The following is an 18,608-nucleotide window of genomic DNA, read 5'->3' as shown; positions in this document are numbered from 1 at the left end:
AACAGTCCATGTGTCATGGTCATACCATTCTGCAAGTTATACATTGTAAATGATCTTAGTAAAACCTTGAGTCTATGTAACAACCCAGGTAAGCCTATAATTTGATGACGAATTCCATCCTATGAGGCCTTTTAACCTCACTGATTACCTGTGTTTTTCGACACGGCTAATCAGAAGAGTTTTTCCCTCTAGCTTAAACCCCAAAGCTAGGGTGAAATTTATTGTCAAATTATTAGGTGAGTACTAGTGTTTTAGTCAAGTCTGATGTAAAAATGGTTTGTGAATAATTTAAGCTAATTGGCTTAATTATTTTATTACAAATCACTTGGTTTACTAGATCAAATTGAGTCACAGATGGTTTATGTGTCTTGAGGGTCTAAGACAAATGTGTATTCCCTATTTGAGTTTTGTAAATGAAAAATCATATGTATTAGAGAGTTGGAAAAATAATTAAATCCCCTCATGTGTAAATTAATTAGTTTTTCTAGAAAAATAAACTAAATCCTAAGCCAGAAAAATTAATTAATTAGAGTCAAGTTAAATTGCCTTAGGAAAATAAACTCTCCAAATGGAAAAATCCGCGGGCCTTAAAAGATTCAATTTTTAAACGTTCTCCATCAAGGGAATATTGTATTTTTCAAGAAAATTTGGACCCTTGGACCTTGGTGGTTAAGTCAAAGTCAAATTTGAAGAAATTAGCTCAAAATAATTAATTTTTAGCTAATTAAAATGAAATTAAATGATAAATCGAAAATTCCTCAAAAATAAAAAATCAAGGGCCAAGATTAAAAGATCTTGAAGTGTTTATCAACAGTCAAGATTATTTTGACAAAGATCAAAGAAACTAACCGTTATTTTTCCATTTGGAGCATTTGTCTATAAATTAGAGTCATTTGAGTCTCTAGTTATCTTGATATCTGGCTAGAACTGTTGTTGAAGCATTTTGTAAACTATTATCCTGCTAGGAACTATTTTTTCTACTATAATAAAAGACTTTGGGGTGCGACTTGAGGCGTTCTTATCGCTGAACTGTGGTATGTATTGACTATGGACTTCCTATGTTGTGTTTTATATTAGTATTTTAGATAATACATAGTGTGAGCAAGTACTCAATTCTTCGTCTCCAAGTTCACAGACTATGGGCAAGGGTTACTTTGCTTGAATCTCTAGTTTTTATATGGTGGATTGAATCTTTGCTGGGGCTATAGTAAGCATTAATTTTTTTGAAGCGTTTTAACCATTCTTTCAAGGAAAAAAATATAATAAAAATTATTTTCTCAAAATCTATTTTAAAAACCCATGTATATTTTGTAAATAAATTTTGTAAATTAAATAGTAAATTGTTTTTCTAACTTGGGGTTTTAGATTCGTTTTGTATATATTTGGGGTTTGGGTATTGTAAATTTTATTTTTGCAGGTTAGATAAAGAAATCAAGAGGGAGAAGAGCTAGATTAGGCCCTTGAGGGTAAGATCTAGTCTCTTGGAAATTTTTGCAAGATTTCCCACGGAGAAAATTTTGGAAAATCAAAGGAGTTGAGGGATAATAAAAAATTGAGCAAGGGTTTCAAGCTTTTCAAGGCTTCTAGCCCCCAATTTGCCTTCCTAGACCTCAGCATCAGCCTTCCTCCCCTTAGCGTCTTGGTTTAGGGCCAAGTTTTGGCCTTATTGTGGGGTTTTGAGGCTTCGGCCTCCCTTCGTCCAACTCCCCTAGGCCTTCTCAACCCTTCGTCCTCCTCGGTCTCCCCTCTCTCAGCCTCCTTCGCTCTTGGCCCTTCCTCCCTCGGCCCTCCTCTTCCTCTCTCCCTAGGCCGCAACACTCTAAGGGCTTGCAGCGCCCTTACCTTGGCCTTTAGGCCTTAGGCCTTTCCCTAGGCCCCTAGCCCCTCCATACACCCAATGCTAGTGTCGTTGGGCATAGTGTTGCTTCTTTGAGGCCTTATTCTTCATTTTTGGGCCCCAATCTATCCTCCTAGCACTTTTATCCCCGCAAATTCGCCTCCCTTAGCCTTGTTCTCCATTTTCTTCACCTATTTTGCCCTAAATTGACCTGAAACCCTAATCTTAAGTTTTAAGGCTAAATATTTGGTGGTTTTACATGCTTAAGATCTCAAAATTCAAATTTTTCAAGTGGCAACATGATCCCAAAGTTTCAAAGGTTTTCAACTACAAGGCCTTGGGCCTAGGGTTTGACCTCTAGGCCCTTGTTTTGCTTCAGTTTTATTACAGCAGTAAAATCATTAATATCTAAGCCCTAAAATCATATTTTAATTGGTCAAGATCGATTAGAACTGCAAAATTTAAATTTTCGCAAGTTTTGGTCACTTGGGCATCTCTAATTTGACCTAGATCTAACAATTTAGCTTGCTGGAATTTACTGCATGACTGTGAAATTCAAGTCTGAAATATCCCTGAAGCATATACTTAACAAGGATCAAAAAATTTGAATTTCCAGTTTCTGGAAAAAAACTTACTATTTTTAGACATTTTGGGCATCATCTTCAATATTTTTAGCTCGTTGATCTGTCACTAATTTACTACTGTAATAAATTTATCAATTCTGAAATTTCTGAATCACACGTCCTAAAAACCCTTATAATTGAAATTTTTGAGTTCTAGCGCATTTTTACTATATTTGGGCATATTGACCGTCTATTTTTGGCATCTTTAGCTTGTTGAGCTATGGTTGTTTACTGTTGTAAATTAACAAATCAGACCTTTTCACTAAATACACCATTATAAAGTAGGTTTAAATAAGTTGATTTACATTTGTTGGTCATTGAGAATTTTGTGTTTTATGTCTAAGGCAAATTTCATGTTTTGAAGTAGTTTCCTCACTGCGCTTATAACATTAATTAAGTCTGAATTTTCTGAATATTTATTGCTGATATAAATTGTTATAAATTTGAAATTGGTGTTTCTCATCTCTACACTCAAAATCTGACATTGATCTTGTTAATTGGCATAATATCTTGTGGATAAAATTGGTTACTTAAAATTTACACCTATATCTCTCAGCACTCATCTTGTTTAAGTCACAACATTGTTAAGTACTCTTGCATTAAGACAAATTTCACATAAGTACTTAAATAACTTAAACAATCTTAACTCAAGATAATCTCACCCATAATCTCTTGCATAAGCATATTAGATTTAGATTGCATGAATAATTTATCTCCTAGCATAACCTAGGTTGATAGAGAGATAGCGAAACCCTTCTCACTTAAGCTTGAGGGGCCTCGGCAACCCTTCATTGGTTAACACGGTGACCTTGCAGTTATAAGAGCCACAGTCTCTACAGCGCCGGAGGCATTGGGTGAGAGGAGCACGACAGAAGGTATCGTTAATTAGGCCTTAGCTTGCTTCCTATTGGCCTCCTTCCCACAACCTACCTTGGAGCCCAACTTCAAATAGTTAAAGGAAGGTTACATCTAGATTAAGATCTCTAAATCACACATAGGTCATAGGTTTGCATATCATTCAGGTTAGTCAATCATCTTAAGCAATGGGTATTCATCCGATCATTTGGTTCCAATTTACTATACGCAAGAATTTGTGACTCCACTAAGGCACTGGTCTCATACTTCAATTTAACCAATTGGCTAGACCACTCATCCGTGTCTCTCCAACAAGTTAGTTTCCAACTTGTTTTCCTTCATTTCATTCCATAGGAACTACCCCACGTAGCCTGTTGTTGGGAGACAGCTAGAACAGAGTGGGCAGGGATCAGAGTGATAGCCCCTGTCCTAAGCGTTGTCGCAATGCCTGTACAATCCAAGCGACAACAGGAATCAAAATAAGTTTTCCAACCATGTATGTTATACTTCCATTTGAGCTAGGTAAATGGAGTAAAAATACATTCAAGGATAGGATATTCAAACGGAGCATCAAAAATCCAAAAATAATTTCTCTTCAACCGCGAGGAGTTAGAGGGAGTGTCATATAACATTGGAAAGGTCTTGATGAGAGCTACGTGATGATATATTCCTTCCTAGAATTTGCTTTGGATTTGACCACCTCTTCCTTGACTTTTGTTTGATTGTCAGTTTCGCATTTGAGGGCTTAAACCCTTTTGCTCTTTAGGGCTTCTTGAACTATTATCACATGCTTTGATCATTTCAAAGCTAGGGCATCATCCGGCTTTGACATCAATGACAACATTACTAAACAATGACCCATTTACCCTTTGACATTTGTTGGAAATACTGAGAGGGGGGTGAATCAGTATTTCTTAGCAATTAGTAACTTATTAATCTTTTCAGAGCATTAATTAATCTTCAGTAGTTATTTAAAACCATAAATAAACAGTACACAGTGAACAAAAATATTTTTAGGTGGAAAACCCCCTCTGAGTCAAAAACCACCAAACACTTTTCTAATAAGTTCTTTTAATCTTCAGCTCCAACTGAAAAGAAAGCCCCAACTCCCTAGAACTCTAGAAAAGCATTCATTCTCCAGCTCCCACTGGAAGGATGCCCCAACGCCCTGGTTTATCAGCAATCAGCTAAAAGGATGCTTCAACACCCTAGCAAGCTCCAACTTTCCCTAGCACCACCCTACCACCCTGGAGTGTTCTCATGCTTCAACCTGAAAGTGACTCTAACCACCTCCCTAGCACCACCCTACCACCCTGAAAATGACAAAAATTTAATACAATATTGTGGACTCCCATACCAGGGATAATGGTCCACTTACAATGATATACAATGACTTTTCTTCAACTGACCTAAACCCTTGTCCCAACAACAAACCTTGGGACCTAAATCCTTGTACCAACAACAAGGACAAAGTAACTTCTACAATTCTTTCTACAACAGTACAATCCCTTTACAAAATATTCACAAGACTCTAAATTACATACCACAGTTTGTACTATGATCTGAACTGCTGTACAAAATGCATTTGATGTGAGTTATTGAACTGCTGTACAAAATGCCTTTGATGTGAGTTATCTGAACTGCTGTACAAAATGCCTTTGATGTGAGTTGTTGCTGATGATGAAACTTGGACTGTTTTCTGCCTTTACTGCTTTGTTCTTGATGATAAAGTTGCTTTGTCGTTGATGATAAAGTTGCTTCAACTACTGTCAATGGAACCCTTGATGCTATACTTCTTCAAATAAGCATCATCCCTCTGTTGTTGTTTCTGTTCTGTGTAGATCCCTGAACCCTAAACAGAACCCTTACTGACAAAAGTGCTAAAAGCTTGTAGATGTCACCTGTAGCATGTGATTCAACCTTCCAAACTTCTGCGATGAAGAATATCTGCTTCTTAGAGAGATTGGGTACTGCAACAATAATGAAGTGACTGTTGCTACTTCAAACTGTTGTGATAATTATACATGAAACCCTTACTTTAGGATGCCCAATAGCAGACATTATTCTTGATGCCAATAGATTGTTGGTTATGAAGCAAATACTGATGCAAACATCAAAGGTCTACAAACCAAAGTCCCTAGCTCCATAAATGAGTTGATTCCAAAACTTTTCAATTGAATTTTAATGTCAAAGCTTTGCACAAGTCGGCTCAATCTGAGCTATATATATATATATATATATATATATATATATATATAGATATATATATATATATATATATATATCAGTGTTGTTAAAATCGCGATAAAATCGCGATTTTATCGGAAAATCGCGATTTTTTCGCAAATCCGATTTTATCGTGATTTTTATCCATAAAAATCGGCCTTTTTTTTATACGAAAAATCGCGAGTTTTTCAAAAAATCGCGATTTTTTCGAAAAAATCGCAGGGCGCGGGGGCAGTGGGCGTTTTATATGGAAATTCGATTTTTTTTTTATTTCATTGAGCAGTCCGCGCGGAGGAGGAGGAGAAGAAGTGAGGGAGAGGAGCTGAAGGGTTGCCGTCGGATTTGGGAGCGAATCCAAGCGTTTTTAGGAGGAATCCAAGCCAAGATCACCAATTTGTCCATAAACCAGGTATGTAGATTAATTTTTTTTTGTTTTGCTTCTATAAAAACTTTGTTTTTCATTGTTTTTAAAGAATTTTTGGAAATTTTTCATTGATTTGGGATGGGTTATTTGTTATGACTATGAGAACCAATTTTTTATTTTTATTTTCTCATTTTTTTTAAACATTGTTTATTTTTTTTGAATTTTCATTGTTTTTTGGCATTTGCCATTGGCATTTGGTTGGGTAACTTGGGTTTGGAAATTGGGATTTTGGAAATAATTAACTTGTAATTTTGTAAATGCTAAATTGTAATTTGTATTATGTAATCCTAAATTCTTATTTCCTAATCCTTATTTTTCCATAGGTTTGCAAATTCAAAATTCAAAAACAAACATGCCAAGGAAATTGGATCCTTTCTGGGAATATGGTGACCCTAAAACTCCGAATGATAGACAAAACTTGTATTGCAAGTTGTGTGGAAAGGAGATATTCGGGGGGGTGTACAGGTTGAAGTTCCACCTTGCACAAATCCCTGGACGTGATGTGGTGCCCTGTCCTAATACAAATGCTGAAATTATCCGAAAAGCCATGAGAGCATTGGGAGAATTAGAGCACTCTAAAGAGGCCAAAGAAGAACTCAAAAGGCAACTAAAAAGGTCAGCTGAAGGAAGTGGGCCAAGTGGCACTGGTTCTACTGCAGCGTCAGTCAATCCGGTAGCTGCATCATCATTTTTTGTTCCTCGAACCACACCTGGTGCACAACCAACTATCAGTTCAATGATGAAAAGAACTGAAAAAGAACAAGCTGACAAGTTGATGACAAAATTTCTCCTCTGGAGTGATATTCCTTTCAGCATTGTAAGGAATAATCCATTTTTCCAACCTACTGTTGATGCTATTGCCAGTGTTGGCTCGGGGTACAAAATCCCTTCTCTTCATGATTTCAGAGGCCGGCTTCTTCAAGATGAAAAGCGTGACTGCACCCAAAGATTGGAGGATTTTAGGGAATCCTGGGCACAAACAGGATGCACTGTTATGTCAGATGGTTGGACTGACCAAAAGGGGAGAACCCTTATAAACTTCTTGGTTAGTTGTCCCAGGGGGACTATGTTTATCAAATCTATTGATGCAACTCATCAAATCAAAGATGCAAAAAATTTATGTGATTTGCTGGATGTGTTTATTTTGGAGGTGGGTGCAGAAAATGTTGTCCAAGTCATAACGGACAACGCTGCAAATTATGTTGCTGCTGGTAGAATGCTTATGGACAAGCATCCTACTTTATTTTGGACACCTTGTGCTGCCCATTGTATTGATTTGATGTTAGAGGACATAGGGAAAATTCCCTTTGTCAAAGAGACTGTTGACTCATCAAAAAGCATCACAAAATTTATTTACAATCACACATCTGTGCTTAGCTTGATGAGAAAATGCACCAACAACAAAGAGTTGGTGCGCCCCGCCATTACACGGTTTGCGACGAGTTTCATATCTCTTCAATCCCTCTTGAAATCTATGTGGGATTTGAAGAGAATGTTTGTTTCAGAGGAGTGGCGTTCTTCGCCAATGAGCCGCAAACCAGAAGGAGAGGCCGTCTGCAGACTTGTTTCATACCAAGAAGACTTCTGGGCGGGAGTGCAGGAGGTGTGCGCTGTCACTGAACCTTTGGTAAAGGTTCTTCGGTTGGTAGATGGTGAGAAGCCCGCAATGGGCTATTTGTATGAAGCCATGGACAGGGCCAAAGAAGCCATTCGGTCCTACTATGATGACAAGGGAGATGATGGGTTCCAGAGACAACTCCTTCTATGGAACGTCATTGATGAGCGATGGAACAACACACTCCATCGTCCCATTCATGCTGCTGGGCTTTTCCTGAACCCTGCATTTTCTTATGCATGTGGGTTTGATTTTGATGCTGAGATCATGGATGGATTATTAACCTGTGTCCAGAAGATGGTGAGAACTCCAGAACAACGTATGGAGATCTCTAAACAAATTGAGACGTATAAGATGTCAGGTGGCACATTTGGCTTTGATATGGCTATCTTTGATAGGACGGCCAAAATGCCAGGTATTTTTTAGTTTGTAACTTTGTTTCAAATTTCATTGTCTCTTCAAATTCCATTTTTTTCTTATGTTTATTTGTAATTTTGTTGTAGCCGCATGGTGGAAGATGTATGGTGGCAGAGTACCCCTTTTGCAAAAGCTTGCCATACGCATCCTCAGCCAAACATGCAGCTCCTCGGGATGTGAGCGCAATTGGAGTGTATTTGAAAAAATACACAACAAGAAGCGCAATAGGTTAACAACTTAACACTTAAACATTTAAAATATTGCAAATTTCCAAATAAATTTTTGAATTCATTAAACAATATTTTTTTTATAATATTAATTATTAATTATTATTTCATGAACTTTGTACAGGTTGGAGTCCCGTAGACTTAATGACATGGTCTATGTCTACTACAATCTTCGATTGTGGGTGAGGCAACTAGACAAGACACCTGATATGGAAGCCATCTCATTGGATGAGATTGACACCACTGCTGAATGGAGGGTTGAGACCGAGAGGCCTCTCATGGATCCCACTGAGGATTGGTTAGTGCAGGAGGAGGGGGAGGAGGAGGAGGAGGAGGAGGAGGAGCAGGAGCAGGAGCAGGAGCAGGAGGAGGAGGAGTTGGAGGAGCAGGAGGAGGAGGTGACACCGCCTACCCGGGCTACCACTAGAGGACGTGGTCTCTGTCTACCTACAGTAGCTGCTACTTCTACAGCTACTTCTTCAGCTTCTAGAGCACGTCAGACTCCACTGCCATTTCCACCACCACAGGCACCAGCATCTTCATCTAGGGGGAAAGGGAAAGCAGTGACATTTTCTCGCAAGAGGGGCAGAGGAAATCAATAGGATTAGAGTCTTAGACTTTCATTTTATTGTATATGACATTATGACATGATGAGATACATTATCATATTTTTTGTTGATATTTTGAGGCTGAGTTGGGACTCAGGACTTACTATTCAGGACATGATTCAATGTTATGTGTGATTTTAGCGCTAGAAATGATATTAAACATCTTATATATTAGTTTTTTTATCATATTTATGTGTCAATGTATTTATTTTATGTTGTAGATGGTTTAGATATTAAAAAAATTGAAAAAAAATGAATATTTTTGTGCCAAACGATTTTTTCCCGATTTTAACGATTTTTCCGCTTTTTTCCCGGCGCCGATTAAATCCCGATCGCGCTTTTAACAACATTGATATATATATATATATATACTGTGCCAAATACTCGTATAGAATGGCACTTTAAAACCGCAGAGCAATGCAAGTTTCAGAAGACTTCAGACAGTGCTCAGAAATCCATCCATTATCATCCACAAATTTCCAAATATATCCATACTTCAGAATTCTCCACAGAACGACAGTCATTCAAGAAAGCATGCTCAGATCAATTGCAACAATTCGTCTTACCCTTTGGAATGATTCAAAAACCTATTCGTTATGATATTGAAAGACAATCGTGTGCCAATGGCATATCAATATGACGAATTCCTCAACTTCAAAAAGCAGTCCATTGCTTCAGTGGTTTATAGACCTAATAGCCACAGGTGCTTTAAGATGTATATCCTTAATTAGATCAAGGATGCATAAAGGATGATGCTCAGAAATATAAGTCTGTAGTTCTGAAATAGTAACAGTGCTTCAACCTTCCATGTGGTTGGAGAATTAACCTTAATCTTGTCTCAGCGGACCAAAATTAAACATTTACAGACTTCGCTGGACAGAGTTGGCATATAAAAGTTGCCTTAACAGGACTTGGCTTCTGCAACAACCAACAAAACTTTGGCCTTTCTTTTCTAACTCTTTGTTGGTCCTGTTGAGTTGCAGATTCGATGCCCTAAAACTTCGTTGCCCAGATCATACCTGCAATAAAGTAGCCCAATAAAATCTCCAAAAACCAAAACAAACAAAACCCTTGTCATCAAACCCTTGTGATATTTTGTTGTCTCCACAAGGGCCGAAGTTGAATTTCAGAGGTCACTTAATCAAAAGATATTCATCATAGTGCATACCTTAGAAGATTGAGTCAATACCTTTTTATAGTTTTTGCTTTGGATAGAAAGGGACTTCTTAGGAAGCAACGATACCTATATTAGAGGGATTTTTGAATTGACTTGAAGTTTGAACCCCAAGAAATGAAGTCATTGGCACTTGGGGATTAAGTTCTACTATTTTGACTTGGAACAAAACCTTTTGTAATTTAGTTATTGAGACCCCTAATGAAACATTTTAACCATAATATTGATGAAACACTCTGCTTCCTTGATTTAATAAAGAACTAACCAATGGGAGAGCGCCACATCGCTATCCTTTGGGGTTTCTACCCACAAATTGGGGTCTTCAACTTCAAACTGGAATATCTCTCTAAGCGTGAAGAACTATGTGACAAGCCACATACCACAAGAAACAGCTTGATGAGGAGAATCTATTAAGGATGATCCTGATATGAAAAACCATGAATTGCTATGTCATATTAGTCGACAAATGCAGGGCATCTCCTCATGTTGCTTGGGTTCACATCAATAACAACCACCTATCAACAACATCAATGAAAACTTTTATCCAACAATCTCTCCTTTTTTCATTATTGTCAACACTTATGCTCCCCCTGTCTCCATGCTTCACTTCCTTTGTCTCCATGCTACACTTTCTTTTCTCTCCCCCTTTTACATCAATGGAAAAGGGTGACTTATGTCTTTAGGGCTACCCACCTGAACATATGGCACTCAACACTACTTGTGTCTTCTTGTCCTTTCCTTCTTTGTTGTGCTTTTAGCTCCTTTGCTTGGCTGCAATTTTCTTTCGATCTGCTTAGTCTAGAACGTATATGTGGTTTGGTCTTCTTGTAGTTGTTGCAACCGATCTTCCTGAGTCTTCTTCTCTAATTTCACACTTCCAGAAGTCAAACAAGAGATTATACCTTTGATCACACATCTTGCCAACATTGAGAAGATTGTACTTCAAATCCTTAACTAGCAAAACATTTTGTGCTTTCATATGTTCGCTTCCAAGACTTGCTACACCTTTTCCAAGTATCTTGACAGAAGAGTTATCTCCAAACACAACACTACCACTTTTTTCTTTTAGGCTGACAAATTTGTTTTGATCTCCAGTCATAAGTGTCGAGCATCCACTATCTATGTACCATTAATCTTATTTATCTTCAGCGATAGTCATAAGTGTCGAGCATCCACTATCTATGTACCATTAATCTGATTTATCTTCAGCGATCAATACAAGATTGCAATTTTCCTTCTTTCTCTTCTCTCATGTCATAGCTAGCTTCTCTGTCTACATGATTGAAGCATTCTCTTTGTTAGTTTTTGTAGCATCGGATGTGTTCTAGCCACAAAAATTTGTGGAAAGGCTAGAATGAATGCTTTCTCCAAAACCCAGAAATCATTTCTCGAAATTCCACCCATAAGTGTCTCAATTATTATTAACCAATTTTTTAATTATTTCCTAAGTCTAAACTTAGGGAATATGGTTAATTAATTAGTATTAATTGAGATGTGGTGAGAATCATCTAGAAACTCACACAAATCAACAGGGAATTAATCTGGGCCATCGATTATGTTTTAATCTTGATCATTAATGCTCCAATAGAATATTATAAGAAGAAGTCTATGGGTAGATGGAGAACACACCAGGGCAGATACCCAGTTGCTCAAGCAGATTGATTTTCTCGGGGCAGTTTGGTAAGAGAAAATCGAGTTAGAGAGTGAGTTGCAGGTGGAAGAGAGGGCATCAGCAATACTCTGAGAGTGCAGGACAAATTTGGAAGGGGCAGCACAGAGGAGTGACGTAGGGCCTACGCAGTCACTACATAGAGGGTGACACAGTGAGGACAGTGAAAGGGCAGAAGGTCTTCTTCGGGGTCAGAAAACATTGTGGACTGTGAGAAATTCATCAGTAAATTTCTCTCAGTGATTCTTCCTTTATTCTGGCTATCAGTGTCTTGTACAGAAATTATTGTTGAAGATTAATAAAAGAAACCCTCACCTGCTGCACCGGTTTTCCCACATTGGGTTTTTCCGGCGACGAATGTCCAAAAATAACTGTCATTATGGTTATATGTGTGCTTGCATTTATTTTCCACAAAATTTTATTTGTGTAGGCTGCAATGTATATGTTTCGATATTTGCCATAGAAAACTGCAAATAATTTGTTTAATCAATTTAACAAATAGAAGAAATAATATCAGTTGTTACAGTAAAATTCAAGACAACGAATTTTCACACTCTTTTACAAGCCTTGTGACCAAGATTATTGCAATTGCAACACACAATGTTTTGATTCATTGGTGGTTCAAATGGATTGTAGAATCTGATGGAAGATCCATGGACATTTCTAGATCTAAATCCATAATCATTCATGCTCCTTGCATAATTGAATCTTGTATTGATTTTGCAATGAATTGCTTTATGTCCAAAATTTTCGCAAGAGTAATAATGGCCAAGAAAGATATTTTCATAACTAGGTGAGTAGGATGATCTTCTGAAGTTGTTTTGCCTTAGAAGAGGTTAAATCCATTGTTGATCCTTGTGATGCGTGTTCTTAAAATCATCAAAATGACTTCATTTAGTTTCTTCCTTGGAGATTTTGTCCTCGTTGCTTGAAGATGCCCCTGTATAGCCAAAACCTGTTTTTATTGTCTGATGATCTTTGACAATTGAGAATATTATCCAATACTAGCAATTTGTTCAAGTTCCTTTTGAGTTTATCAACTTCAGCCCTCAATGTCACAATTTCCTCTTCCAACTTTTTACAATCTTCTTCTTTCTTCATCATTTGAGTCTTTATTACTTCCTCAACTCTATTTGCTTCTTCAAGTTGGACCTTTAAGGAGATAATTTCTTCATCGTGTTTTTCAAGCAGGCTTTTCAATTCTCTATTTTTGTTTCTAAGCTTGTAATTTTCCTTTTTCATTATTCTTCAATTTTTCTTTAAGATCTTCATCTTCTTGTTCGGTCTCTAAATCTTTTTTGAGTCCCCAAAAAGAATCTATTCTCATATTTGGTTCTTCATCATCTGAATCATTGACCTCTTTGTCATCATGATCATTATCTTGATTTTCTTGGGTTATGAAGAGAACTCTTGCATCTCGTTCTTCTATATCACTTTCATTTGAAGAGTTGTTGACTTCTTTAGAATAAAGATTTTTCTTGTGGAAGCTTTTCTTTCCTTAAAAGGACATCTCTTAGCATAATGACCTATTCTGCCACAATCGAAACATTTAAAAGGTAACTTACCTTTGTTTTTTTTAGTTCCTCTTTTGAGCTTCCTGATAAAATTTGCTTCTTCTATATATGATTCATCGCCTTGTGTGTCTTCTGACTTGAGTTTTTTATTTCTTGTCTTCTTTGTGGCTTTAAAGGTTGCTTTTTTGTTTGAATGTTTGTCTTTTGTATCTATTCTCATTTCATATGTTGTGAGAGTGTTATGTAATTCTTCCATGTCATCTTAGTCAAGTCCTTGGTTTCTTCTATGGTAGATACCTTGGCATCATATCTCAAGAGAAGAAATATTAGAACCTTTTCTACAATCAAAGGATCTTTAAATTCTTCTCCTAATCCTCCAATGGAGTTGACAACTTCATCTACTCTTAGCAAATAAATCGCAATATCTTCTTTTTCATCCACTTTCAGGTTTGCAAACTGAGCTCTATATTTTTGAAGTTTGACCTGCTTAACCTTATCATCACCTTCATACAAAGTTTCAAGTTTATCCCAAACTTCTTTGGTTGTGGTATACGACATCACCTTGGATTTAATGGTTCTTGACAATCCACCTGTGATAGCATGAAGAAATTTTGAATTGCAATTGAACAACTTCTCGTCAAGATCAGTTGGAGGATTTTTAGGAACTTTGTAGCCATTTACGATGGAGAGCCAAACATCCACTCCTTAAGCCTTCAAGTAGGTTTCCATCTTCTTTTTCATCCACTTTCAGGTTTTCAAACTGAGCTCTATATTTTTGAAGTTTGACCTGCTTAACCTTATCATCACCTTCATACAAAGTTTCAAGTTTATCCCAAACTTCTTTGGTTGTGGTATACGACATCACCTTGGATTTAATAGTTCTTGACAATCCACCTGTGATAGCATGAAGAAATTTTGAATTGCAGTTGAACAACTTCTCGTCAAGATCAGTTGGAGGATTTTTAGGAACTTTGTAGCCATTTACAATGGAAAGCCAAACATCCACTCCTAAAGCCTTCAAGTAGGTTTCCATGCAACTACTCCATAGTGGATCTACAACTTTCGATTTACCAGCTACCACTGGAAAGGCTACAACCCTAGATTTACCAACTCCCACTAGAAGGAGGCAACAACTTCCGTCCCTAGTACCACCCTGCCACCCTCAACAATAAAAGAAAGAACAAAACTCTTGGGCTCTCTTACCAAGGATAGTGACCCAAATACAACAATATACAATCATTGTTATCTCTACCTAAACATATTCAGCTTCAACTCTGCTACAATAAGTATGCCACTATAACTCTGAGCTCCAATGCAAAAAAATAGATTCTAATTCATACCTTCAATCAACTGCTTTAGATATACCTTAGAACAGACCTCGAATTGTGCTTTTAGTAGCTCAAATCTCCCTCAAAAATTTTGTATCAGAAAAGACTGTTGATATGCCTCAAAAGGTAACTCAAGTTTGCTTCAAGACTTCTACAAGAATAACTTCAAGATCTGCACCTAACTTCTACAAGAATAACTTCAACATTTGCTCCAAACTTCTACACAAATAACTTGAAGTTATGCTCCAAACTTCTACAAGAATGATTCCAAAAAGAACTTCAAAAATTGTGCCAAAATCCTTTCAAAATGTGCCAAAAGTCCTTCCATAGATAGCCTCCCCCATATAGCCTCTCCTCACTTCTGGTTCATGATATATGAACCCCAGAAAAAACTTCTTTTCTTCGCCTGTTTCATTAGAGCTGAATTTTCCTTGAGCAAATTGTTAAAATGCATCCTCCTCACACCTATATATAATGCATTTGGGGTCTAGACTGGGTTGACTTGTCCATTGGTTGGACTGGCTTGTTCAACTAGTAGAATGTATAGTGAATATTCAAAAAATCATTCTCCTCAACCGTGAGGATTTAGAGGGAGTTCCATATACCATTGAAAAGGTCTCGGAATAAGTTTTCCAACCATGTATGTTATACTTCCATTTGAGACAATTAAATGGAGTAAAAAGTCATTCAAAGATAGGATATTCAAATGGAGCATCAAAAATCAAAAAATCATTTCTCTTCAATTGTGAGGAGTTAGAGGGGAGCATATATCATTGGAAAGGTCTTGATGAGGGTTACGTGATGATATAGTCCTTACTTGAATTTGTTTTGGCTTTGACCACCTTTTCCTTGATTTTCTTTTGACTATCAGTTTTGCATTTGAGGGCTAACCCTTTTGCTCTTTAAAGCTTCTTGAACTATTATCACATGCTTTGATCATCCCAAAGCTAGGGCATTGTCCCTAAGATTAGGGCTTTGACATCAATGACAACATTACTCAAAAATGACCCATTCACCCTTTAACATCAATAACAAATTTCATCCAACACTTAGCAAACTTTTTCCTACTCTTTAGTGGATTTAAACCACAAGGGAGACTTCCCTGATTCACCTGTAAAGATGTTCTAACTTCTAATGATGTGGATCAAAGTGATGAGTAAAAGTTCTATTACCCACCCAAAGTGGGTAACTTCATATGAGAAACTTTTCTCCCATCATCTCTTCCAATCGACCAGCCAATAGCCACTAACAGACACTAGTAGTGGATGACGATGTGCCATTTATATCTCCGCCACCTGCATCAGTCATATGTTTCCTCACCCATATGGCAAGAGTACATGTTGGAAGATGGTTTTCTAATCAAAAGGTACTTTATTCATTTTGCAATCAGGTGCTTATGCTTGTTTGTATTTGGGCATTTGACATGGATTATGGGGTAACTTGGAAGAATGAAGGGTCTTGGTCGTGATCTCGTTTCCTCACCTTAAACGGGGAGTTAATTTTCAATTCTAGTCCAATGGGACCTTCCCTAATGGCCCAACAAGTATACGAGGGGCACTACTTGGCAAAAGTGATTGAGATAGCGTAGCTCCATATCTCCCTATTCCATGCTTAACACTTTCCATCTTACATTACAAGCCCATACTCCACCTCCATTCTTCATATTCAATTGACAACTAGTTCATTGGGATTTGGCACCCACACATCCCCATACCTAGGTAGGGCTCATAAATTTTTCTTGGGAGTTTGATGTAGCCAAAAGAAACAGAAAGAGCATATGATGGCCACAAGCAAAACAAAAAGAAAAATGAAAATGGAAATTCAAATTAGCAAGTGGGAAAAAGCCAAGCATGAGCTCTACCTCACTCATTATGGCCATCACCAGGTTCCTGGGCCAATGTTGCCCTATCATCATAAGAAAAAGAAACCCTTGCATGTCCCAACCCTTGATGGGAGATGCACAACCACATCATCAAGGAGGTAAATAACTGTTATACATCATACAAAGCAAGCTCTCATTCCTTGAGCTATGAATAGTAATACAAAGAAAAAACAATAAAAGTAAAAGGCATAAGAGGGGTGGAAAAACAAAGGCCAAGTTGGTAACTCATGCATCCATGATTGCTCCCTCCTCACATCTATACACCCAGGATGAGGATCCCCATCAGGTTGGTCCCTTTGACCATGGCACTTGGCCATGAAGTCTTTTCCCCTCTGTTCCATCATTATTCACATGGCACCTATCGATTGAAGGGTGGACCAAGGACATGTCACTTCCCATTGGGGATTGAGAACACCTAATAGGGTCGTCTATTAACCACTCCTACCTAGAGAGATAACACCATTACGTGACCAAAGCCACAATTTTTTAAGGGAAGCCTCATATAAAGTGTTAATTTGCCCATTACTTTCAAGCTTGGTTCACTTAGATGCAATAATGATTAAATGTAGCTAATGGTGAAAGTTGCAGTACTAGATATTGTGTGTAATTGGCAGGCGGTTACATCTATAGGTCTGAGCAACTTAACTGGGGTCCAGGTCCTCCAAAGGGACATATTGACACCCACAGGTGAGGCGTTGAGAGCCATGGGACTGCAGACAGTTGTGGAGCATCACTTGCATCCTTGGGCACCTCCAACACCCACAGCATTCCAACACTTTGCCCCACATTGTTGACTTTTGGGATGATGCACCTGGACCAACATGCCCCCGGCGGTTTAGCACAGATCAGATGAGATGGCAGAGGTATTTCAGGAGGCAGTTCAGAAAAGTCTTCGCTTTTCTGCATTCTTCTTATTGAGTAGTGATTATCCATGCTCTGAGTTGCAGCCAGCAACCTTGCTAAACTCTTTAAGAATTCAATCAACCAAGTCACTGCACCATACAACAATAATATGTTACTGGCAACAATATAATCATTTCACTCGTGCAAGTACAAAGAAAACTAAAAATTGTTGATGATCATGTTTCTAACAATTATTTTGAGAAGGATGTTCTCAACTAAAATGAAACAAAAGTTTAAGCTCTGGGTTCACAGACCTCAACCATCATGGAGGTCAGGAGTGTCCTTGTATTATTTATTGCAAGATGAACAGTATTCTTTAAAGGGCCACTGTTGAGGTCAGGTTAAAATTCAAAATACCAAAAGCGATTTTTGAAAAAGCAAGCAAATAATCCTCTAGTAATAAGCACACAAAAATAGTCATGTACAAGAACAATATCCCCATTTTCATCTAGCCTCTTGCAAACAGTCACCCATCTATCAGTCTTTATAATAAAAAAATGGAAAAGGTTGCTCTTCTATTGGAATAAATCCTGACAAGAAGTTCGAACAGTACTGAATCCCAAGCAAACACATAAAGATAGTAATCATGAATACTTTCACAAAAAATTATGGAATATACATACCGCTGTTGACACATGGGTGAAGCCCCCTGATGGTCCTAGACGAGCCAATCCAAAATCTGACAACTTCGGATTAAAGTCTTCATCTAAAAGTATATTGGATGACTTCAAATCTCGAAAGATTATCTGCAAGATCATATATCATGACAAATGCAGGGTCCTCAAAATATGTGTTAAAATTTTCATCCATTGTCTAACAGAACAGGGAAAACTGACAAATATTTGCAATGATTTCAGATAAGCAGAAGAATTTCTTGTACCAAATAGTTCCACTGTTTCATAGAACATATGAAGCTTCTGTATTGAAGTCTGTTCTCTTCATTCATTATATATCTTTCTTAATCAACCAATTGTTGGTTTTATAGTCTCGTTTCTTCCAACTCGGTTTTCTAATGATTACTTAGCATTACTGGGTATCTTCGAGTAAATCAGATAAGTTTCATCCATGCAATTAAATTATATTAAGAGCTAGCAATATCCTCTAAGTGCTTCTTGCGCTAACTTCATGAGAGCACCAAAAAAACAGAAAGTTAAGCTACTTGCATCCATCTTCAATCCCTGTTACATAGTTGCTGGCAAGTGGAATATCAATAGACTGCTTATGAGGGACGACGAAGGGGGGAAGTTTGTGGGCCAGTTTTTTGGAAACCCTCTTTCTATTATTGACAGCGCACAGGATCTGATTG

The 18,608-nt window shown here is 37.5% G+C and overlaps 2 protein-coding genes across 3 annotated transcripts in view; one reads left to right on the top strand and one right to left on the bottom strand.

Moving 5' to 3' along the window:
- LOC149256704 (serine/threonine-protein kinase PCRK1-like) overlaps positions 1–18,608 on the bottom strand; it is a 108,081-nt gene that overhangs the window by 54,945 nt on the left and 34,528 nt on the right. The window contains exons 3-4 of one of the 2 annotated variants that reach the window (XR_016267285.1): positions 17,926–18,048; positions 17,046–17,391 (exon numbers count right to left, since the gene is read on the bottom strand). Coding sequence is in view for 1 of the 2 variants with exons in the window: in XM_089460848.1 (XP_089316974.1) it covers positions 17,926–18,048 (123 nt within the window). In the remaining variant the exon portion in view is untranslated. The remainder of the gene's footprint in view (positions 1–17,045; positions 17,392–17,925; positions 18,049–18,608) is intronic. The other variant, XM_089460848.1, reaches the window with a different exon arrangement.
- On the top strand, positions 6,705–9,022 carry LOC149256706 (uncharacterized). The gene is made up of 2 exons (XM_089457494.1): positions 6,705–8,225; positions 8,349–9,022. The coding sequence occupies exon 1, from the start codon at positions 6,705–6,707 to the stop codon at positions 8,004–8,006; it is 1,302 nt and encodes a 433-aa protein (XP_089313620.1). The 3' UTR covers positions 8,007–8,225; positions 8,349–9,022.

This window comes from Pinus tabuliformis, chromosome 7 (genome assembly GCF_031772625.1).
Source record: "Pinus tabuliformis cultivar Carrire ecotype Pingquan chromosome 7, CPIR1, whole genome shotgun sequence".
Classification (NCBI taxonomy): Eukaryota; Viridiplantae; Streptophyta; class Pinopsida; order Pinales; family Pinaceae; genus Pinus; species Pinus tabuliformis.
The sequence above is the reverse complement of the archived record's forward strand: the minus strand, read 5'-3'. Positions and strand labels throughout refer to the sequence as shown.